At 45.5% G+C, this 20742-nt stretch overlaps 1 protein-coding gene across 9 annotated transcripts in view; it reads left to right on the top strand.

Moving 5' to 3' along the window:
* LOC147718545 (phosphatidylinositol-binding clathrin assembly protein-like) overlaps positions 1-20742 on the top strand; it is an 882838-nt gene that overhangs the window by 860632 nt on the left and 1464 nt on the right. For 4 of the 9 annotated variants that reach the window (XM_086918484.1, XM_086918487.1, XM_086918485.1 and 1 more), the window contains exon 19: positions 18085-18158. The exons of 4 other annotated variants lie outside the window; for them this stretch is intronic. In XM_086918484.1, the coding sequence (XP_086774610.1) occupies positions 18085-18147 (63 nt within the window). In that variant the 3' untranslated portion in view covers positions 18148-18158. Of the gene's footprint in view, positions 1-18084; positions 18159-18472; positions 18736-20742 lie in introns of those variants that run through there. One more of the 9 variants, XM_086918489.1, reaches the window with a different exon arrangement.

The raw sequence follows: 20742 nt of genomic DNA, 5'->3' as shown, positions 1-20742 counted from the left end.
TTACATTTATATATAGCCTAACCTCAATTAGCCTTAATCAATCTAACAGGATGGCGCCCATCTTGATATGTATGAGAGTTAAGCCATAATTTTGGACCTTCTGTACATTATACATACTATATATATATATATATATATATATATATATATATATATATATATATATATATATATATATATATATATATTCGAGGCATATGAGCTGCAGATTGCACACTATGCATAGATTGCCACCTAGTGTTTGGCCCGAATGTTTGCAGTTTGTTTTGTCGAAAAGTCTTTGGAAGTCACGGGATAGGTGACTCCTCCTTTGGATGATACTGCGCATGGTCATTGGCTCCATCCCCAGATTGTTTTTTCCGCCACCGGGCACGGATGTGTTTCCAGCGCTCCGTGTTGAAACCGAATTCCTTCAGCGCGCGAACCTCACCAAATTACAAAACTTAGTTTCGAACGCTTCTCCACTCAACGCTACTCTTCAACGTCTAATACTTCGATTCCGGTCGTCGTCGAAACCACCCCAGATGTTCCAAATGTCCCTCAGGATGACTTATACCCCTCACGGCCTTCCCCACCAGAAGACATTATAGGGATTAACAAACTAATACACAGGGCTGCACAATATCACGGGGTAGACATGCATACAGACCCTGTATACGAGGACATCCTGATGGATACCTTTGATAACGCACAAAGGTCAGCATCCATCTTACCAATGCTCAAAGGAGTAATTAAACACGCTGCTAAAGTCTTTAAAGACCCAGTCAGAACTAGAATAATTAATCCTCGTATAGAGAAGAAATATAAAGCCGCCCCTTCAGACCCAGAATACATTAAGGGGCCAGTACCACTAGACTCACTTCTAGTTTCCAACGCACGCAAGAGAGCTAACTTGCAAACACCAGGTGATGCTGCCCCACCAGATAAGGAGTCTAAGTTACTAGACGCATCAGGGAAGAGAACTGCGTCTCAAGCAGCAAACATCTGGCGTATCGCCAACACACAAGCATTGCTAGCCAGATATGATAGAGCACACTATGACGAATTAGAGTCAATAATGAGACACCTCCCTGATAAGTACAGGGATAGGGCACATTAACTCATCCAAGAGGGTAAAAACATTACAAATACCTCCATCAGATGTTCCCTTGACGCCGCTGATACTGCGTCTACAGCAGTTAACACCAGCGTTTTGCTACGCAGACATGCCTGGCTACGTATATCAGGATTCAAACCTGAGGTACAAAATGCCATTCTAAATCAACCTTTCGATGAGCAACACCTATTTGGACCCAATGTGGATGTATCTCTTGAAAAAATTTAAAAAGATACAGACACCGCCAAATCTATGGGAGCCCTGCAGTCGCAGGCTCCCAGACGTTCATTTTGTCGCTCATCCTATAGAGGTGCCACCAGAGGATATTCCTCAGGCACAACCTCAGCCTCATACAAAGCCCCCACACAATCCACTTACAGCAAGGGCTACCAAAGGGGCGGGTACAGGGGTAACAATAACAAGGGCAGAGGTAAAAATAACAATTCCCGCTCTACCTCCACCCCTGCCCAATGACTCCCTTCCCCTTCCCCCGCCCCACTCCACTCCGGTCGGGGGAAGACTCCAACACTACCTGCCAGCCTGGGAAAGCATCACATCAGACAGGTGAGTGTTACAAATTATTCAATCGGGTTACTGTCTAGAACTACAATCTACCCCCCCCAAACATACCACCCAGGCAGCGTACAATGTCACAGGAACATTTAACATTGCTCAGACAAGAGGTAATATCCCTCCTGCAGAAAAATGCAATAGAGATAGTTCCAAAGCACCAGGAAAACAAAGGAGTATACTCACTGTATTTCCTAATACCAAAAAAGGACGGATCTCTAAGACCCAACCTAGACCTCAGACCTCTAAACATTTACATTCAGTTGGACCATTTCCATATGGTCACACTCCAACAGGTCCTTCCTGTACTGGGACTAAACGACTTCCTTGCTGCTCTAGATATCAAGGACGCCTACTTCCATATTCCCATCCACGCAGCGCACAGAAAATATCTCAGATTTGTGCTAGACGGGCAGCACTACCAGTTCAAAGTGCTCCCATTGGGAGTCACAACAGCGCCAAGGGTGTTTACCAAATGCCTAGCAGTGGTAGCAGCACACTTAAGAAGACAACACATTCATGTCTTCCCATACCTGGACGACTGGCTCATAACAGCCAGCTCATACAGCCAGTGTGTACAACACACACACGCTACCATTCAGTTGCTTCACGACTTGGGATTCACAGTAAATCACACCAAGTCGCATCTACAACCCTCACATATACAACAGTATCTCGGCGCTACAATAAACACCCAGTTAACACTAGCGTATTCCTCTCCAGCAAGGATAACAAGTGTACAAACTCTTCTAACAAAATTCAAGCCGCAACACTCACTTCCAGCTCGAGTGTTCATGCAGCTCATAGGAATGATGGCATCTTGCATATTCATAGTTCCTCACGCAAGATTGCAAATGCGTCCACTTCAAGAGTGCCCAGCACGCCAATGGAACCAGGCTCAAGGTCAACTAACAGACCTAGTGTTGGTGGACGGTCGGACTCATCGTTCTCTGCAATGGTGGAACGCCAAAAATCTTTCCAAAGGGTGACCGTTTCTAGAGCCAGTTCCTCAAGTAGTCTTAACAGCGGACGCATCGCTCTCTGGCTGTGGAGCTCACCTCCTGCATCACACCACGCAAGGCAGGTGGACACCGCAAGGCAGGTGGACACCGCAACAAAAGCTACTCCACGTGGAGTGGAGTGGTTTGGCTCACTGGTTAGAGGCGGCAGACCCGGAAGCAGAGGACGGCCCTGGGACCAGGGTTCAATTCCCGACGCGGCAGGGTCGTGAACCAGGATCAGCGGACTCGATAATTCTTGCCTCAGTTCCTACTCTAACCAGGGATCACACTCGGCAACTCTGGGCATTAGCTTGCCTCATCTCCACAACGGCCCCCCACAAACGCAGGGGATGCCTGGTTTCACCTTGGAGATACCCAGGAGGGAACATCTCACAGGGAAAGCCAGGACGGGTTCCCCAGCGGTCTATAGCGCCAGGACGCCTCCGGGTAGCAGTGCGCTTTACAAGACACACACATTTACATTTACATCAACCACCTAGAGTTACTAGCTGTGTTTCTAGCCCTAAAAGTTTTTCAAACTCAAGTGTCAGGCAACACTGTCCTAGTCCACACAGACAACATGACAGCTATGTACTACATAAACAAACAGGGAGGGACACACTCTCTGCAGCTCTCTCAGTTCGCACAGCAGATATGGAGATGGGCTATACCACTAAAGATCTTCCTATTAGCCCAACACGTCCCAGGAGTACAAAACACCATGGCAGATCTGCTAAGTCAGCAAAATCAGCAAATCCACGAATGGGAACTTCCATCCACAAGTTCTTCATCCGTTCTTTCAATTGTGGGGACAACCTCAAATAGACCTCTTTGCCACCCACGAAAAAGCAAAATGCCCAAACTTTGCCGCCAGATACCCACACCCATTGTCCAAAGGCAATGCGATATGGATGAACTGGTCAAAACTATTTGCGTACGCTTTTCCTCCTCTCCCACTATTTCCATTAGTGGTGCGCAAACTACAGAAACATTCCCTAACGCTCATCCTAATCGCTCCAACTTGGGTCAGACAACCGTGGTACACCACGCTGTTGCAAATGTCTGTAGTACCACACCAAAAACTAAACCTATCTCCATGCCTATTACCACAGAACCGTGGAGAGATCAGGCACCCGGACCAGCTCAGCTCAACCTAGCGATCTGGCTCCTGAGGTCATAGAGTTTGGTTACCTCAATCTTCCCTCAGACTGTATGAACGTTATCAAAGATCAAAGAAGCTAGACGCCCCACCACTAGAGCATGTTAGGCTGCTAAGTACGAAAGGTTTGTCATATACTGCCAAAACAACCAAATTGATCCTCTAGATGTGTCTATTCAACACATCATTGGATATTTACTGCACCTTCAAAAGTGTAACTTCGCCTACACGTCTATCAGGTTACACCTTGCAGCTATTGCAGCATACTTGCAAAATAGACAGCATCTATCTTTTTTTAGAGTGCCAACTATTAAAGCTTTCATGGAGGGACTCAAAAGAATAATTCCTCCCAGAACACCACCCGCACCAGTGTGGAATCTAAATGTAGTTCTCACAAGGTTAATGGGACCTCCCTTCGAACCATTACAGAAAAGCGAATTGCAATTTCTAACCTGGAAAGTAGCTTTCCTAGTAGCCATTACGTCTCTCAGAGGGGTTAATGAACTACAAGCATTTACCATTCAGGAACCCTTTCTGCAAATGCATCATAACAAAGTGGTTCTTCGCACTAATCCAAAATTCCTTCCAAAAGTCATTTCCCCTTTTTATCTAAATCAATCTGTTCAGCTGCCCGTGTTTTTCTCGCAGCCTCAAACAGTCGCAGAAAGAGCACTACACACTTTAGATGTCAAGAGAGCATTACTATACTACATTGAAAGAACACAACCCTTTCATAAGACAAAACAACTTTTTGTGTGTCTCACCGCCACATAAAGGCAATCCCAAGTCAGGGACCGCTAGGTGGAATGTTAAATGCATACAAATATGCTATCAAAAAGCTAAACGCACATTAACAATCCCACCAAAAGCCCTTTCTACCAGGAAATAGGGGCTTCAATGGCATTCTTAGAGAACATTCCCCTAGATGACATATGCAAAGCAGCCATATGGGCTCCACCGCACACATTCACAAAGCATTACTGTGTAGATGTGCAAACTAAACAACAAACCACTGTGGGCCAGGCTGAACTAAAAACTCTGTTTCAAACCACTGCAAAAGATACCGGTGGTCGCCGCTAGGTGTGGGAACTGCTATGTAATCTATGCATGTGTGCAATCTGCAGCTCATATGCCTCGAACAGAAAATGCTACTTACCAGTATGCATCTGTTCTTGGCATGTAGAGCTGCAGAGTTGCACACGCCCACCCGCCTCCCCGGGCACCTTTATCTGTTCCAGTATTATCTTAATTAGATACATATCACATGGACATCACTATCTCTTATACAGCTCCATCACTTCCCTAATGGCGAAAAACAATCTGGGGATGGAGCCGATGACCATGCGCAGTATCATCCAAAGGAGGAGTCGCCTATCCCGTGACTTCCAAAGACTTTTCTACAAAACAAACTGCAAAGATCCGGGCCCAACACTAGGTGGCAAGCTATGCATAGTGTGCAACTCTGCAGCTCTACATGCCAAGAACAGATGCATACTGGTAAGTAGCATTTTCCATATATATAATCAATGGCTAGTATCCCTAGACATTGAAGCACTTTATACAAACATACCTCAGACCACCTCAGTAAAGTACAGTGAGGGACATTCTTAAGGATGAAATTGGGGATTTATCAGAGCATTCCCACTTCTTAATTGAACTGACTGATTTAATTCTTAAGAACAACATTTTCATTTTTAATGATGCTTTATACTGTCAAATCAAGGGGACCAGCATGGGTCTAAACCTGTGCTCCCAGCCTGGACCTGCCTCTATGTTGGGTCTTTGAGGAGAAGCACATCTACAATAAAGCTGTTCCTTTCTATGAAAACGTGACCCATTGGTCACCTTTCATAGACAATATATTTTTTATTTGGAATGGGGAAAAGGAGCTAGATGAATTTATCATATGGCTCAACTGTGGTATCCAAATCTAAAATTCACTTCCTGTATAAGCCTAGATCATTGTGATTTCTTAGATCTTAACCCCTTCGCTGCGGCGGCTATTCCGCCGCAGCGCTAAAGGGGCGGGGCGGCCGCGCGGCGGCCGCATGCTGACGACGGAGCCGCTCCGTCACCAGCCGCGGTTGAGCTATGCTGGTGACGGAGCGGTTCTGTCATGACCCGCCCCGCTCATTAGAACGCCCGCGCAGGCGCGAAATCAGCGCTGCGCAGGCGCGGCGGCTGGGCCATGACGGAACCGCTCCGTCATCAGCACAGCTCAACTGTAGCTGATGACGGAGCGGCTCCGTCATCAGCAGGGGAGGGGTTAAAATACAGAACAAAGGTGACCACTTAACGGTGGACCTATTTGTAAAGCCTACGGATAGGAACACCACATTACACTATAATAGTGACCACCCAAAGTTCCAAAAAAATAATATTCCTTTTGGCCTGTTTCTGCGTCTCTGCAGAAATTGTTCTGATAGAAATGATTTTGAAAAACATGCTGGAAATTTAAAAAATAAATTGGAAACTAGAGGCTATCCTATAAGAATTATAAAACAGGCTTATAAAAGAGCAAAATATTACAATCGGGACTCTTTATTTGAGGATAATAAAGCACAGAAAGATCAAACGGAATGAATAGCGTTTGTAACAAATTTTTCTTCTATCAGCAATAAGATTAAAAACATAATAAATAGAAACAAGTTTTTACAGAACAAGAACTCAGCACAGATTGAAAGACCTCTTTTTTCCTATCGTAGGAATAGAACAATTAGGAATAGGCTGGTAAAAACATATAGAGAACCAAATGTAGTTCCACAAAGGAGCATAGACTCCAATAGTAAAGTGATTGGTACCTTTCCCTGTAGTTCATGTTCGAACTGTAAATTGGTGATGAAGGGACAAAAAATCACACTAAATGGCACGGAACATAGCTTCCATGATATGTATAACTACAGATCCAAAAATGTTATTTATCTTATCATATGTCCCTGTGGGAAGGGATATGTGGGCGAAACCGCCAGAGAAATGAGGGTGCGTCTTAATGAGCATAGATCGGTCATACGAACTAATAAAAAACACGCACCATTGACAGAACATTGGAATATACATAACCATACGGTAGAGGATCTGAAATGGTGCATACTTGAGAAGACTGAAAGATCTAAAAGAGGTGGTAACTTGGATAAAAAACGGGGGATGAGGGAACAGTTTTTTATGTGTAAATTTAAAACATTTACATATAGTTTAAACAGCCGTGAAGAAAGGGAAAGGCTTTATAGATGAGTATACATTGGTAACTAACGGGTTTAGTGAGCCAACTGAATAAGTATAGGACACAGATTGTCCAACAGATGGTAATTTTATAGAAATTTTAACATTCAATGTAATAGAAAAAATCAACAGCCAGTAGCAATGTAGCTCTAGTATTGTCAGCTCAAGTAATTTAAGTGGTGGGTGTTGACTACACCTACCATTTAGTTTACAACAATTGAAGAACACAAGCAGGGACCATATAGTTGACATAGAGTAAAAAATCTTTTTAAGTAATGGCTATTGATCTAAACAATAGTTGCAAGTTCAACCATAGTTGTACTTATAAGAAAATAAATACTCGAAGTAGGGTCAAAAAACCGCATTTAAATAAATACATGCACCAGCTTTATAATGTATAGAAGGTACAAAATTATGACTTAAGTCTCATACATATCAAGGTGGCCGCCGTCCTGTTAGATCGATTAAGGCTAATTGAGGTTAGGCCATATATATGTGAAGATAGCAAGAATTGTTAGGTGAAAAAATAGAGACCTGATAAGATGGGGTTTTATAAACACAATATGGGGCCATAATTCAGGTTGGAAGCAGCCGCAGATATTGAGCCTTAAGTTAGAAAATGTACCCGCACTATCATTTTATCCTAATTTAGGGGCCGTAATTCAGGTTGTAAGCAGCCGCAAACATTGAGCCTTAAGTTAAAAGATGCACCCCCACTATTATTTCATCTAAATTTAGTGTGCGGGGTTGGGTTACTGAACAGGGACTGGCACATCTGTGTAAAACACTATGTATACACCATGATAATATGGCCGCCAACTTCTCAGCATATTCCTCCTAGTTTTCTGGGAAGGGCCTCACCGGAAATAGGTCACCGGTCTAGATGCACCCGTGATACGCGCAAACATCCAAAACGCCGTGTTTCAGGCACATCTTTTGCCGTATTTCTGCTGCTTTGTGAGGCGATGAATACAAGATCGAAGAGGTAAGGAGTGGACCGACATGTGAGAATAAGGAGGGCGGTTTAAGATATAGGCAAAGTGCTAACAGTTGTACATTTATAAGAAAAGCACAACATATAAAGAATGAGAGTAGACCTTTGACCAACTCAGCTGGGGCATAATAATTTAGTAAGGTGAGATTTGTAATAGAAAACTATACTGGTGTGGAGAAGTGTGGCTCAGGGGTTAGAGGCGGCAGACCCGTAAGCTGAGATCGGCCCTGGACCAGGGTTCAATTCCCTGCCTCGGCAGGTCTTGGGCTAAAAAATTCCACGGACTCGATAATTCTCGCTCCGGTGCCTTCTCGACTCACTGGTTCACACTCTGCGACTCTGGGAAATAGCTTGCTTAATCTCCACAACGGCCCCTCGCGGCGGAATGCCTGGCTTTCACCTTGTGGATACCCTGCCGGGGTTATCTCACAGGGGAATACCAGGACAGGTTCCCTAAGCAAGCGCTTAGATACCGACCTCGGTCAGTGATTTGCACTATATAAATACATGTACATTTACTTTTACATTTACTCCCGAATGGAAACGCCGCAGTACAGCAATCTCGAGTATGATGGTGGTACCAATATGGTGTGTACAGTCAACGTAGCGGGTGCTTTTACAGTTATCCAGCTACGCTATACAAACGTAATAATTACGGTTTTCGATTTTAATATCGTAATAAGCGAAACCGTGTGGCTGTGAAGTTAGAAGTGAAAAAATCTTTTTATAAAACGCTGCAAGTATACACACCGTAATTTGAATGGCTACACCATATAATCAGCAATAGTGGCCGTAATAGAGTAGTAAGGTGTTAAAAATATGATACGTTAATAGAATAGAAGTTCCTATGCTAAACATGGAGTCGATATAAGCAGAGATATGTGCTTATTTTCAGATAAACACCCCAGGATAATTGAATAATCCTGTAACATTGATCAGGGTGTGAAAAAATTCTCATGACCAGCAAATAAAGCATATATTGTCAAAGAGTAGGACAACATGGGGAGATAGGTAAGCCTACGTTCGAGGAATGTGGGCTGCTGAATTCATATCTGTGCATAGATCGCCGCCTAGTGTTGGGTCCGGATGATTGCACATTGTTGTCCTGGAAGAGTCTTCGAAGTATCACGAGATAGGTGGCTCCTCCCCTGGACTACAGTGCGCATGGGCATCCTCTCCATCCTCAGATTGTTTTTTTCCGCCATTGGGTTCGGATGTATATTTGTTAACTCAAGTTCGGAATTGATAAAACACTTTATATTTGGCCAAAAGGCCTTTAGTTATCGTCGGTATTGTCTTTGCGATCGGTGCCCAGTACTTGTTCCAGCTCTATCCTCGAGCCGGACGTCAAGAAGAGCCGCGTGGCTTTTCAGCACTAAAGGTCCGGTCGACGCCAGAGGCCTTATCGACGATCCATTATGGAACGGAGCCCGTTCAAGAGATGTCCCGTTTGCAACTCCAAGTATCCTCACATCGATGTCCACCCGGTGTGCAACAAGTGCCTGTCTCCGGATCCCGATGAAGCCAGCTGTATGGCTTGTTCTCGGTTCCGCTCCAAGAAGACGATTCGCCTTCGACGCGCAGTGCGAAAGGAGGCCCAGCAGACGGCACCTGACCCGGTGAACATCTTCGATGCCGAGGAAGATGAGGGAGTCTAGCAGGAAGTTCAAGAGAACCTGTCTGATCCTGCATCGGAGATCGACTCCAGTTACGACGCAGATGTGGAAATGGTCGATAATGAAGACGTTGTCGATGAGGTAGGAGACGACGAGACCTTTGGGGCCGTGGAAGATAGCTCGAGCGAGGAGCTAGGCCCAACCGTTGGTACGGGGGCTGAGACTAAAACACTCTATAAGGCTCAGGTTGAGGGATCGTCACATGGCCTTACCCGAGATCAAACGCATAGTTCTACAGCCCCCGCTCATGGCCCGGCTACGGACATTTCCAACGAGCCATCGGTTGAACGATCGAAATCGAAACCAAAAGCATCGGTGTCTACAAAACCGAAAGCACCGAAATCGAAACCGAAAGAACATATTACTTTGGTCGGATCGAAGGCTTCTGAACCATCGGCACCGACGAAACAGAAGAGTGTTATCGACCCGGGAGGTCGCTAAAGGGTGTCGAGCCGAAGGCCGGGGCACCGAAGAAAATGGTCAAGGACTTCGACCCGAAGAATTCGGCGCCGAAGGCCGTAGACACAAACAAGGGCCTCGAAACTCAGAACGTTCTCGATCCTAAACGTCGACTCGACAAGGCTAAGGGCAGTAAAGACCTCGAGTCCACGACTAGCAGTGGCTCTAAAGACCCCGTCGAGCCATCCGCCTCTTTCTCAAAGCAGGTGTCGGACTCGCTGCAACGCATTAAACAGAAGGCTATTGCTGTCGGACCGAAGGCCACTCCACCCCCGAAGCCAGTCAGTAAACCTCCGAAGTCGTCAGCACCGATTAAGTTCACACTGCCGCCGACAGCGGTACCTAAGGCGTTTGCCCCTAAGACTGGCGTCAAAGCGGCCAAAAAGGTGTCCGTGGGGCCAAAGCCTACAACTACGGAAGGGGCCACCAAGCATCGACAGCCTCTGCAGGAAGATCAATCGAGGCAATTCATCGACGTTGAGACTGGTAGACTTTCCATTTTCAAGCGAAAGATCGCCCCAGAACAGCCTATGGAGTCATATAAAATTCCATTGAAGAAAAAGAGGGATTCTGCTACGTCACCTCTTCTTTTTGAACCTCTACAACCATATGGACAAGACCCTGCTCCTATTTCACCCACACATTCAGGTGTGGATGTAGGGGATGGTGACAATGAGGATTACAGTTATCCTGTAGACACTGATCCAGAAGATCACACTGAACCCTGGGCAGACGCAGTTGACCCAAGGGATCCACAAACTGCCCCGGACAGTCATGTCTATGCTATTAAAACCTCACCTACAGAAGACACGGCTGTGTTTAATGCACTTATTGAAAGGGCAGCAAAAAATCATGCTGTCCAGCTCCATGCTGACCCTATTGAAGAGGACTTTTTGTTTGACACCTTCTCAACCTCAGAGAGAACTGTCAAGACTCTCCTCATGCTAAAAGGTGTCCTGAAACATGCTGGAGACATCTTTAAGGAGACCACAAGGGAAAGGGTAGTAAACCCCAGAATTGAAAAAAAATACAAACCAGCACCTGTGGACCCTACGTATATCAAGGGACAGTTGCTGTTGGATTCTCTGGTTGTTTCCAATGCTCGTAAAAGAGCGAACTCGCAAACAACGGGTGATGCTCCTCCCCCTGACAAGGAATCTAAAGTGCTAGAAGCATCAGGAAAGAGGGTGCCAGCTCAAGCGGCCAATGTCTGGCGAATCTCCAACACACAGGCACTCTTAGCCAGGTATGACAGGACTCATTATAATACACTCGAGACCCTGTTACAACACTTGCCAGATGAGTATTAGTGCAGCAGAGATGCTAATACAAGAAGGGAAACTTATATCAAATGATTCTATTAAGTGTGCGCTAGACGCAGCAGACACTGCAGCCAGGGCGATTATTACAAGTGTTATGTTACGAAGACACGCCTGGCTGAGAATCTTCGGCTTCAAGCCTGAGATACAAACCACCATACTCAATCAGCCGGTTAACCCTGATTACTTATTTGGCCCAGAAGTGGACACCACCTTAGAAAAGATTAAGAAGGACACAGAGACTGCAAAGTCTATGGGGCCTCTACAGTCGCAGCAGTTCAGGGGTGGTTCTTTTCTCCGCTCCAACAATAGAGGAGCTTCCAGAGGCCAGGTGTCCCAGCAGACATAATACAGTACAGGAGGCACGCAGACCGCCTACAACAAGAACAATAGGGGTGGCTATTGTGGAAACAGCACCAAGGGCAGAGGTCGTGGAAACAAGAACTCCCGATCCTCCGTCACTAACAAACAGTGACGTCTTGTCACTGCCCCCCGACCATACCACACCGGCCGGGGGGAGACTACAACAGTTCCTGCCGGTCTGGAAATCCATCACTACAGACAGGTGGGTGAGGCAGCTTATCCAGTACGGTTATCGTCTGGAGTTAACATTCACTCCACCCAACATACCCCCAATACACCGTCCTATGTCCGCAGAGCATTTACAGTTATTGCAGCAGGAGGTAGTCAGCATGCTGCAAAAAGGAGCCATAGAGCTTGTGCCTGTGGAACAAAAAGGTACAGGGGTGTACTCGCTGTACTTCTTGATCCCAAAAAAGGACGGGTCCCTCAGACCCATACTGAACCTCAGGCCCCTAAACCAGTACATCCTATCAGGACACGTTCACATGCTCACATTACAGCAGGTTCTACCGTTGCTCAGTCAGGGAGATTTCCTCGCAACACTAGATCTGAAGGATGCATATTTCCATCTACCGCTACACCCGTCACACAGAAAATATCTCAGATTTACCATTCAGGATCAGCATTATCAGTTCAAGGTCCTCCCTTTCGGAGTGACAACAGCACCCAGGGTGTTTACCAAGTGCCTGGCGACAGTGGCTGCACACCTACGGAGACAGAACGTTCACGTCTACCCTTATCTGGACGACTGGCTTATCCAAGCAAAGTCGGCCCAGCAATGTGCCACCCACATGTCCCACACCGTTCACCTTCTTCATAATCTGGGGTTTTCACTGATTTATCCAAAGTCCCACCTTCAGCCCGCCCACGTACGGCAGTACTTGGACGCAACAATAGACACTCTGGCAGCCAAAGCACAGCCAAATTCAGTGAGGATCAACAGCATGCAATTGCTGATACGGAAATTCAAACCACAACACTCGCTTCCAGCACGAGTGTTCATGCAGTTGATAGGCATGATAGCCTCCTGCATCTTCATAGTCCCACACGCGAGACTACGCATGCGTCGGCTTCAGGAGTACTTGGCACGTCAGTGGAATCAGGCTCACGGACAATTGAAAGACCTAGTGTTGGTGACCGTTCGCGCATACAACTCTCTGCATTGGTGGAACCCACAAAACCTTTGCAGGGGCCGACCGTTCCAAGAGCCTGTGCCACAGATTATACTGACGACGGACGCATCTCTCCAGGGATGGGGAGCTCATGTACTCCACTACACAGTGCAGGGACTATGGACAGCACAGCAGAAGAAGATGCACATCAACCTTCTGGAACTGATGGCTATCTTCATGGCAATGAAAGCATTCAAAGTACATTTGTACAACAAGGTAGTGTTGATCCGGACCGACAACATGACGGCCATGTACTCCATACAGAAGCAGGGAGGTACACACTCTCCACAGTTGTCTCATCTGGCTCAGAGCATGTGGAAGTGGGCCATTCAGAGGAACATCTTCCTCATGACGGAACACCTCCCAGGCAAGGACAATCAGATGGCGGACCTGCTCAGCAGGCACAGCCACCAGATTCACGAGTGGTAGTTACATCCATCAGTACTCCGCCCGTACTTCCAGCAGTGGGGTCATCCAGAGATAGAAAAACGCAAAATGCCAAAGCTTTGCTGCCAGGTTCCCACGCCCACAGTCGCAGGGAAATGCGATATGGATGAACTGGTCAGGCATATTTGCGTACGCTTTTCCCCCAGCACCGCTAATACCGCTAGTGGCACGCAAACTGAGGCAACACTCGATGACACTCATCCTGGTTGCTCCGACGTGGGCACGCCAACCATGGTACACCACGTTTCTAGAACTCTCCGTTGTACCGCATCAAAAGCTGCACCTCACGCCCAGGCTTTTGGCGCAGAGCCATGGCGACATTCAGCATCCAGATCCGCAACAGCTCAACCTGGCGATCTGGCTCCTGAAGTCTTAGAATTTGGCTACCTCAACCTGCCTCCTGACTGTATGGATATCATAAGGGAGGCAAGAAAGCCCACCACTAGAGCATGTTATGCAGCGAAATGGAAGCGGTTTGTCATTTATTGTGCCAACAACGACATTAATCCGCTAGATGCATCTACTCACAACATCATATGTTATCTGTTACATTTATACAAATGCAATCTAGCCTATGCTTCCATTCGTATACATTTATCCGCAATAGCAGCTTATCTCAAAAACAGGCAGCATCTCTCACTTTTCAGAGTGCCTGCCATCAAAGCTTTTCTGGAAGGACTCAAGCAAGTTATTCCTCCCAGACACCCACCGGCACCTGTATGGAACCTGAATGTGGTCCTTACCAGACTGATGGGACCACCTTTTGAGCCTCTACACTCCTGCGAGATACAATTCTTGACGTGGAAAGTGGCTTTCCTAATAGCAATCACATCGCTACGACGAGTTAGTGAACTTCAAGCACTAACTATCCAAGAGCCATTCATACAGATTCACTCCAACAGGGTGGTGCTACGCACTTACCCTAAGTTTCTGCCTAAAGTAGTTTCACAGTTCCATATGAATCAAACTATAGAACTGCCAGTGTTCTTCCAGAATCCAGATTCAGTGGCGGAGAGAATGCTCCACACACTAGACGTCAAGAGAGCTCTCATGTACTACATAGATAGGACAAAAGATTTCAGGAAGACAAAACAACTGTTTGTTGCCTTTTCCCCACAACACAAAGGCAACCCCATTTCAAAAGCAGGTATAGCCAGGTGGATCGTTAAGTGCGTAAAGATTTGCTATCAAAAGGCTAAGCGCACATTAACGATTCCCCCAAGAGCCCACTCAACACGAAAGTTAGGGGCATCCATGGCTTTCCTTGGAAACATTCCTTTAGAGCAGAGGTCTTCAAACTTTTTGATGCCGAGACCCCCTTGTAAAACCTTTTTAGGCGTAAGGACCCCCTTCCGACAAAAGTTTCTAGAAACTGGTACTCCTCATCATCAACTTTTGACAACCATAAATGCGCCTGTTAGACCTCATCACATCCCTCCATCATTCATCCACCCACACTTTCACACATCCATCCATCCTTTCATCCTTCCATCCATACATCCATCCTTCATCCATCCACCCTTTCATCCTTCCATCCATACATCCATTCTTTACCCATCCACCCATCATTCATCCACCCACCTTTTCACACATCCATCCATCATCCATCATCCATGCAACCTTTTATCCATTCATACATCCATCCACCCTTTCATCTTCCCATCCATACATCCATCCTTCATCCATCCACTCTTTCATCCTCCCATCCATCATCCATCCGCCCTTTCATCCATACATCCACCCACCCTTTCATCCATCCATCTACCCATCATTCATCCCCCCACCTTTTCACACATCCATCCTTCATCCGTCCACCCTTTCATCCTTCCATCCATACATCTATCCTTCACCAATCTATCCTTCATCCATCCGCCCTTTCATCCTTCCATCCATACATCCATCATTCATCCATCCACCCTTTCATCCATCCATTCACCCACCATTCATCCACCCATCTTTTTACACATCCATCCATCATTCATCCATCCACCCTTTCATCCATCCTTCATCCGTCCACCCTTTCATCCTTCCATCCATCATTCATCCATCCACCCTTTTATTCATCCATTCACTCTTTCATTCATCCATTCACTCATCATTCATCCACCCACCTTTTCACACATCCATCCATACATCCATCATTCATCCATCCACCCTTTCATCCATCCATTCACCCATCCTTTACCCATCCACCCTTCCTTCCATCCACCCACCTTTTCACACATCCATCCATCATTCATCCATGCAACCTTTTATCCATTCATACATCTATCCACCCTTCGATTCATACATCCATCCTTCATCCATCCACCCTTTCATCTTCCCATCCATACATCCATCCTTCATCCATCCACTTTTTCATCCTCCCATCCATCATCCATCCACCCTTTCATCCATACATCCATCCATCCACCCACCCACCCTTTCATCCATCCTTCTACCCATCATTCACCCCCCCACCTTTTCACACATCCATCCATGCATCCTTCATCCGTCCACCCTTTCATCCTTCCATCAATACATCTATCCTTCACCAATCTATCCTTCATCCATCCACCCTTTCATCCTTCCATCCATACATCCATCATTCATCCATCCACCCTTTCATCCATCCATTCACCCATCATTCATCCACCCATCTTTTTACACATCCATCCATCCATCATTCATCCATCCATCCTTTCATCCATCCATCCACCCTTTCATCATTCCACCCTTTCATTCATCCATCCACCCTTTCATTCATCCATTCACTCATCATTCATCCACCCACCTTTTCACACATCCATCCATCCATCCACCCTTTCATCCATCCATTCACCCATCCAACCCTTCCTTCCTTCCATCCACCTTTTCACACATCCATCATTCATCCATGCAACCTTTTATCCATTCATACATCCATCCACCCTCCGATCCATACATCCATCCTTCATCCATCCACCCTTTCATCCTTCCATACATCCATCATTCATCCATCCACCCTTTCATCCACCCTTTCATCCATCCATTCACCCATCATTCATCCACCCATCTTTTTACATATCCATCATTCATCCATCATCCATCCACCCTTTCATCCATCCATCCTTCATCCGTCCACCCTTTCATTCTTCCATCCATACATCTATCCTTCACCAATCTATCCTTCATCCATCCACCCTTTCATCCATCCATCCATACATCCATCATTCATCCATCCACCCTTTCATTCATCCATCCACTCATCATTCATGCACCCACCTTTTCACACATCCATCCATCCTTCAGCCTTTCATCCATCCTTCAGCCTTTCATCCATCCACATCCATCCATCCTTCAGCCTTTCATCCACCCATCCACCCATCATTCATCCACCCACCTTTTCTGTGCCTCTCTCATGGGGGCGGGGGACGTGTCATGGGACCCACAGTTCCAGGTGTGCAACATCCATTGAACTCAAATGGGTAAACTACAGCCACTCCCCTAGCCCCCTCCCCCGCCCCCCCCAGCTCCCCCCAGCTCGTGTATGTGAGCCCCTGAAACAGCCTCAGGGACACACACACAGTCAAATCTAAGTACTTGAAAGGTCTTTAAAAGACCTTTTACTTGTTAATGAGGCGTTGATGTTTTTCACACCTCGGTGTGAATTAGGCCTCCGCCGTGAGCACCCTCGATCAGCCCAATGCCAGGAACTGCACTCTGCAGAATCTGCGACCCCCTTCCCAGGACTCCACGACCCCCCTGGGGGTCGCGCCCCACAGATTGAAGACCGCTGCTTTATAGCAAATCTGTAGAGCAGCCACATGGTCTTCCATACACACATTTACTAAACACTACTGTGTAGATGTGCACTCCAAACAGCAGGCAGCTGTAGGACAGGCTGTTTTAAAAACACCTTTTCAGACTGCTGTAGCTGACACTGGCAGCCGCCGCTAAGAAGAGGGACTGCTATATATTCTATGCACAGATATGAATTCAGCAGCCCACATGCCTCGAACCGAATATGCTACTTACCAGTATGCATCTGTTCTTGGCATGTAGGGCTGCTGACATTCATATCGCCCGCCCTCCTCCCCGGCGCCTGTAGCGGCTGCAGCACTCAGAATTACACTTAGCATGGTCATCACTTACTGTACTACACTCCATCTCTGCCACAACGGCGAAAAACAATCTGAGGATGGAGAGGATGACCATGCGCACTGTAGTCCAGGGGAGGAGCCACCTATCTCGTGATACTTCGAAGACTCTTCCAGGACAACAATGTGCAATCATCCGGACCCAACACTAGGCGGCGATCTATGCACAGATATGAATGTCAGCAGCCCTACATGCCAAGAACAGATGCATACTGGTAAGTAGCATATTTGTTACTCTCCAATTAACCATATCTTTATTGAAAAACAGGAGAATGGTTTTTAATGGCTTGCCCCCTTTTCCTTTCGACATCAGGCAAACAAATTAAATGAGCGTTAAAGGAATTACGCTAGATCTTTATACCAGGAGTACCTGAAAAATCTGCAATAACATTTTAGTAAAACAGGGTTAAGTGCCTATTGCCTAATGAGAGACGGATGATCAAAAGTATACAACAACTAGAGGGAATATAAATATACCATTTTCCTTCTAGATATATAAAATCCTGTCAAGCAAAGTACGGCATCCCAAGATTTTATGCTGGGAAGATACATAGCTTCTTTTAAGGTACGAATAAATGATGTAGGAGGCTTTTGAGTGTAATGATTCAAGCGTAAGAGGTAGTATGATCAGTGACCTATATCAATACATTTTATAATCTAAAACATTGTAGTCACCAACTTAGAAGAATGTGGACATGATTGTAGGTTTATGAATGTATGAGGACCACTTAACACCAAGAGGCAACACTCAAAAGGAACAAGGGGTATTTAACTCTGCCAATGTAAATAAAGCGTGTAAAAGTGAACATTGATGTGAATATGGATGTAATATATACCAGAATGTATCAGTGATTATGTATTTTTAATTTCTATTTACAGAATATACTGTGTTTTTAATCAATTGTCCTGAGGAAGGTGGTGCATAAAAGGCAAGATCCACCGAAACGCATCGACACATGAAAAAACCCCTGTGGGTTTTTTAGATTGGACATACACATAAGATTGTGTTTTTAAATGTACTGTGGAAATTGTGTTTTGATTGTGATATATCAATGTTGGATTATGTAAGACAAATGGACTCTCCATTGACTGTTTTTATGAGCTAAGGAAAATTGAATACAGGATTTAATAAATAAGATTGTAAACACAATTAACATTGTCAGGTTAGATTTTGTACATTGTAGAAATATATGTTTCCTTTTTGGTTCTACTTCTGACCAGGCGGGTAGTATAAATAAGGTCCTGTGAGCGTGAATGTGTTGCTTAATAGAGTGTGAGCGATAGAGAACGAGAGGGAGATAGCTCTCTTGATAGTTTGAGCACCATACAGTATCACACCGGGGGAACATTCTTTGTTTATTTTGTATCTCCCTGGACACCAAACTAATCAGATGGACGCACTAAGTTCAATATTATCAGATAGCCATGAATGGGAGCTCCACCAAGACCAAATGGACTACACCTCCCACAAATGGAGTCGCCCCACTTTGGACTTCTTTTCCACCCAGAGCAATAAGAAATACCAGTGTCATGGCAGCAGGTTTTGACAACCAGGGTCCAGAAGCAATGCCTTTTCAATGAAATGGTCCAACATCTTTGTTTGAGCCTCTCCGCTGTTTGAGCTAATCCCCAGGATCCTTAGGAAAGCAAAGGCAGAACATTGTACCCTGATTCTCATTGCTCTATTCTGGCCACACCAGTATAGGTTGACTGTGCTCCTGATGCTCTGTTTGTCCATAAATTTCATTGAAGCTGTACCCAAAGCTCCTCTCCAGACAGCACAGAGAAATACTACACCACGACCTCCAGTCATTGAGCCTGGCAGCATGGTACTGGACAACCTAGAGTTGGGTCATTTGCAGCTCACAACATCCTGGCATAAGCCCTGGTGCCAGTAATGACAAGGATTTATCATGCCAAACTAAAGCGTTTGTGTCTTGTGTGAGTTCAACGGAATTCATCCAGTGGCTAGATAACCCCTCAAATACTTCATATTCTACTGAGGCTAGCCAAGAATGGCCATCAGGCAGCAATTTTACAGTTTTGAAGAATGGAAGACAATTCAACCACTTTTCTCACAGTGGATCTTAACACAGTTTGTGAAAGGACTTTGTAGAGCATTCCCTCCTGTCTGGCACTCAACAACCAATTAAGACTTAATACTGCCCTAGGCCAACTTATGCTCCCTCCGTTCGAGCTGAAGTTCAGTTACTGGACGAAATTACTCCTCATTGCTCTTACATCTGCCTGCAGAGTTTGGGAAATGCATGCTTTTAGGATGAAAGAACTCTTCCTCCGGGTTCTTGCATCGCAAAAAAAAATGAGTCATCTTACAGACCAATCTTACGTTTAAACCTGAGATCTCTACTGATATCGATGAGCTTTCCTTTTAACTAAAATCCCACGTCAGCAGACATGTCACTGTACTTTACTCAGTGTGCTGGTGCATCAGGTTTTACATGGATAATACGAAAGACGTTCGCTCTTCTGACCAACTGTTTGTATGATAAGGCCACCCAAAGATAGGACGATCATGTACAAGCAGGGACTAGCACGTTGGCTGCCAGCTTGCATCACCTTTTGCCACAACAAGGCGAAGCGTCCACTCCAGAGAAAAGTGAGGGCACATTCCAACAAGATCTTGGTGATGACTGCATCTCTCTGTGCTGGTATGCCTTTGCTAGACCTCTGCTGTGCATCTACCTGGAGGAGCAGACACATGTTCACAAACCACCACTGCTTGCACATGGATGTATCAGCTGACAGCAGTGGGACAGGCAGTCCTCAACCCTATTTTCAGTAAAGAAGAGCCTGCTTCCCTCTTCATACTAAATGTTATGTACTGTTTTCTGTTCTGATTCAAGCATGTGAATATATGAAACATCTAGTGCTTGAGTAGAAATAATCTCAAAGGTCTTTTTTTAAATTACATTTTAAATGTAGATATAATTTCTCACATGATCTTTTCCTCAGACACATGATGAAAATAGGGCAGCAGCCATATCTTTGTTGATCGGTTAACATGATCTGTTATCTTAACATGTTTCACATACAGCCTTTTATTGTATTTACATAAAATGTTGCTTCAGGTACCTTACAAAGTTTTCTCCTTGCCAATTTCAGAACTTTTTGCTGATGTATCGCCTTAG

The sequence above is a fragment of the Lissotriton vulgaris genome, chromosome 4_1 (genome assembly GCF_964263255.1).
Source record: "Lissotriton vulgaris chromosome 4_1, aLisVul1.2, whole genome shotgun sequence".
Lineage (NCBI taxonomy): Eukaryota > Metazoa > Chordata > Amphibia > Caudata > Salamandridae > Lissotriton > Lissotriton vulgaris.
The sequence above is the reverse complement of the archived record's forward strand: the minus strand, read 5'-3'. Positions and strand labels throughout refer to the sequence as shown.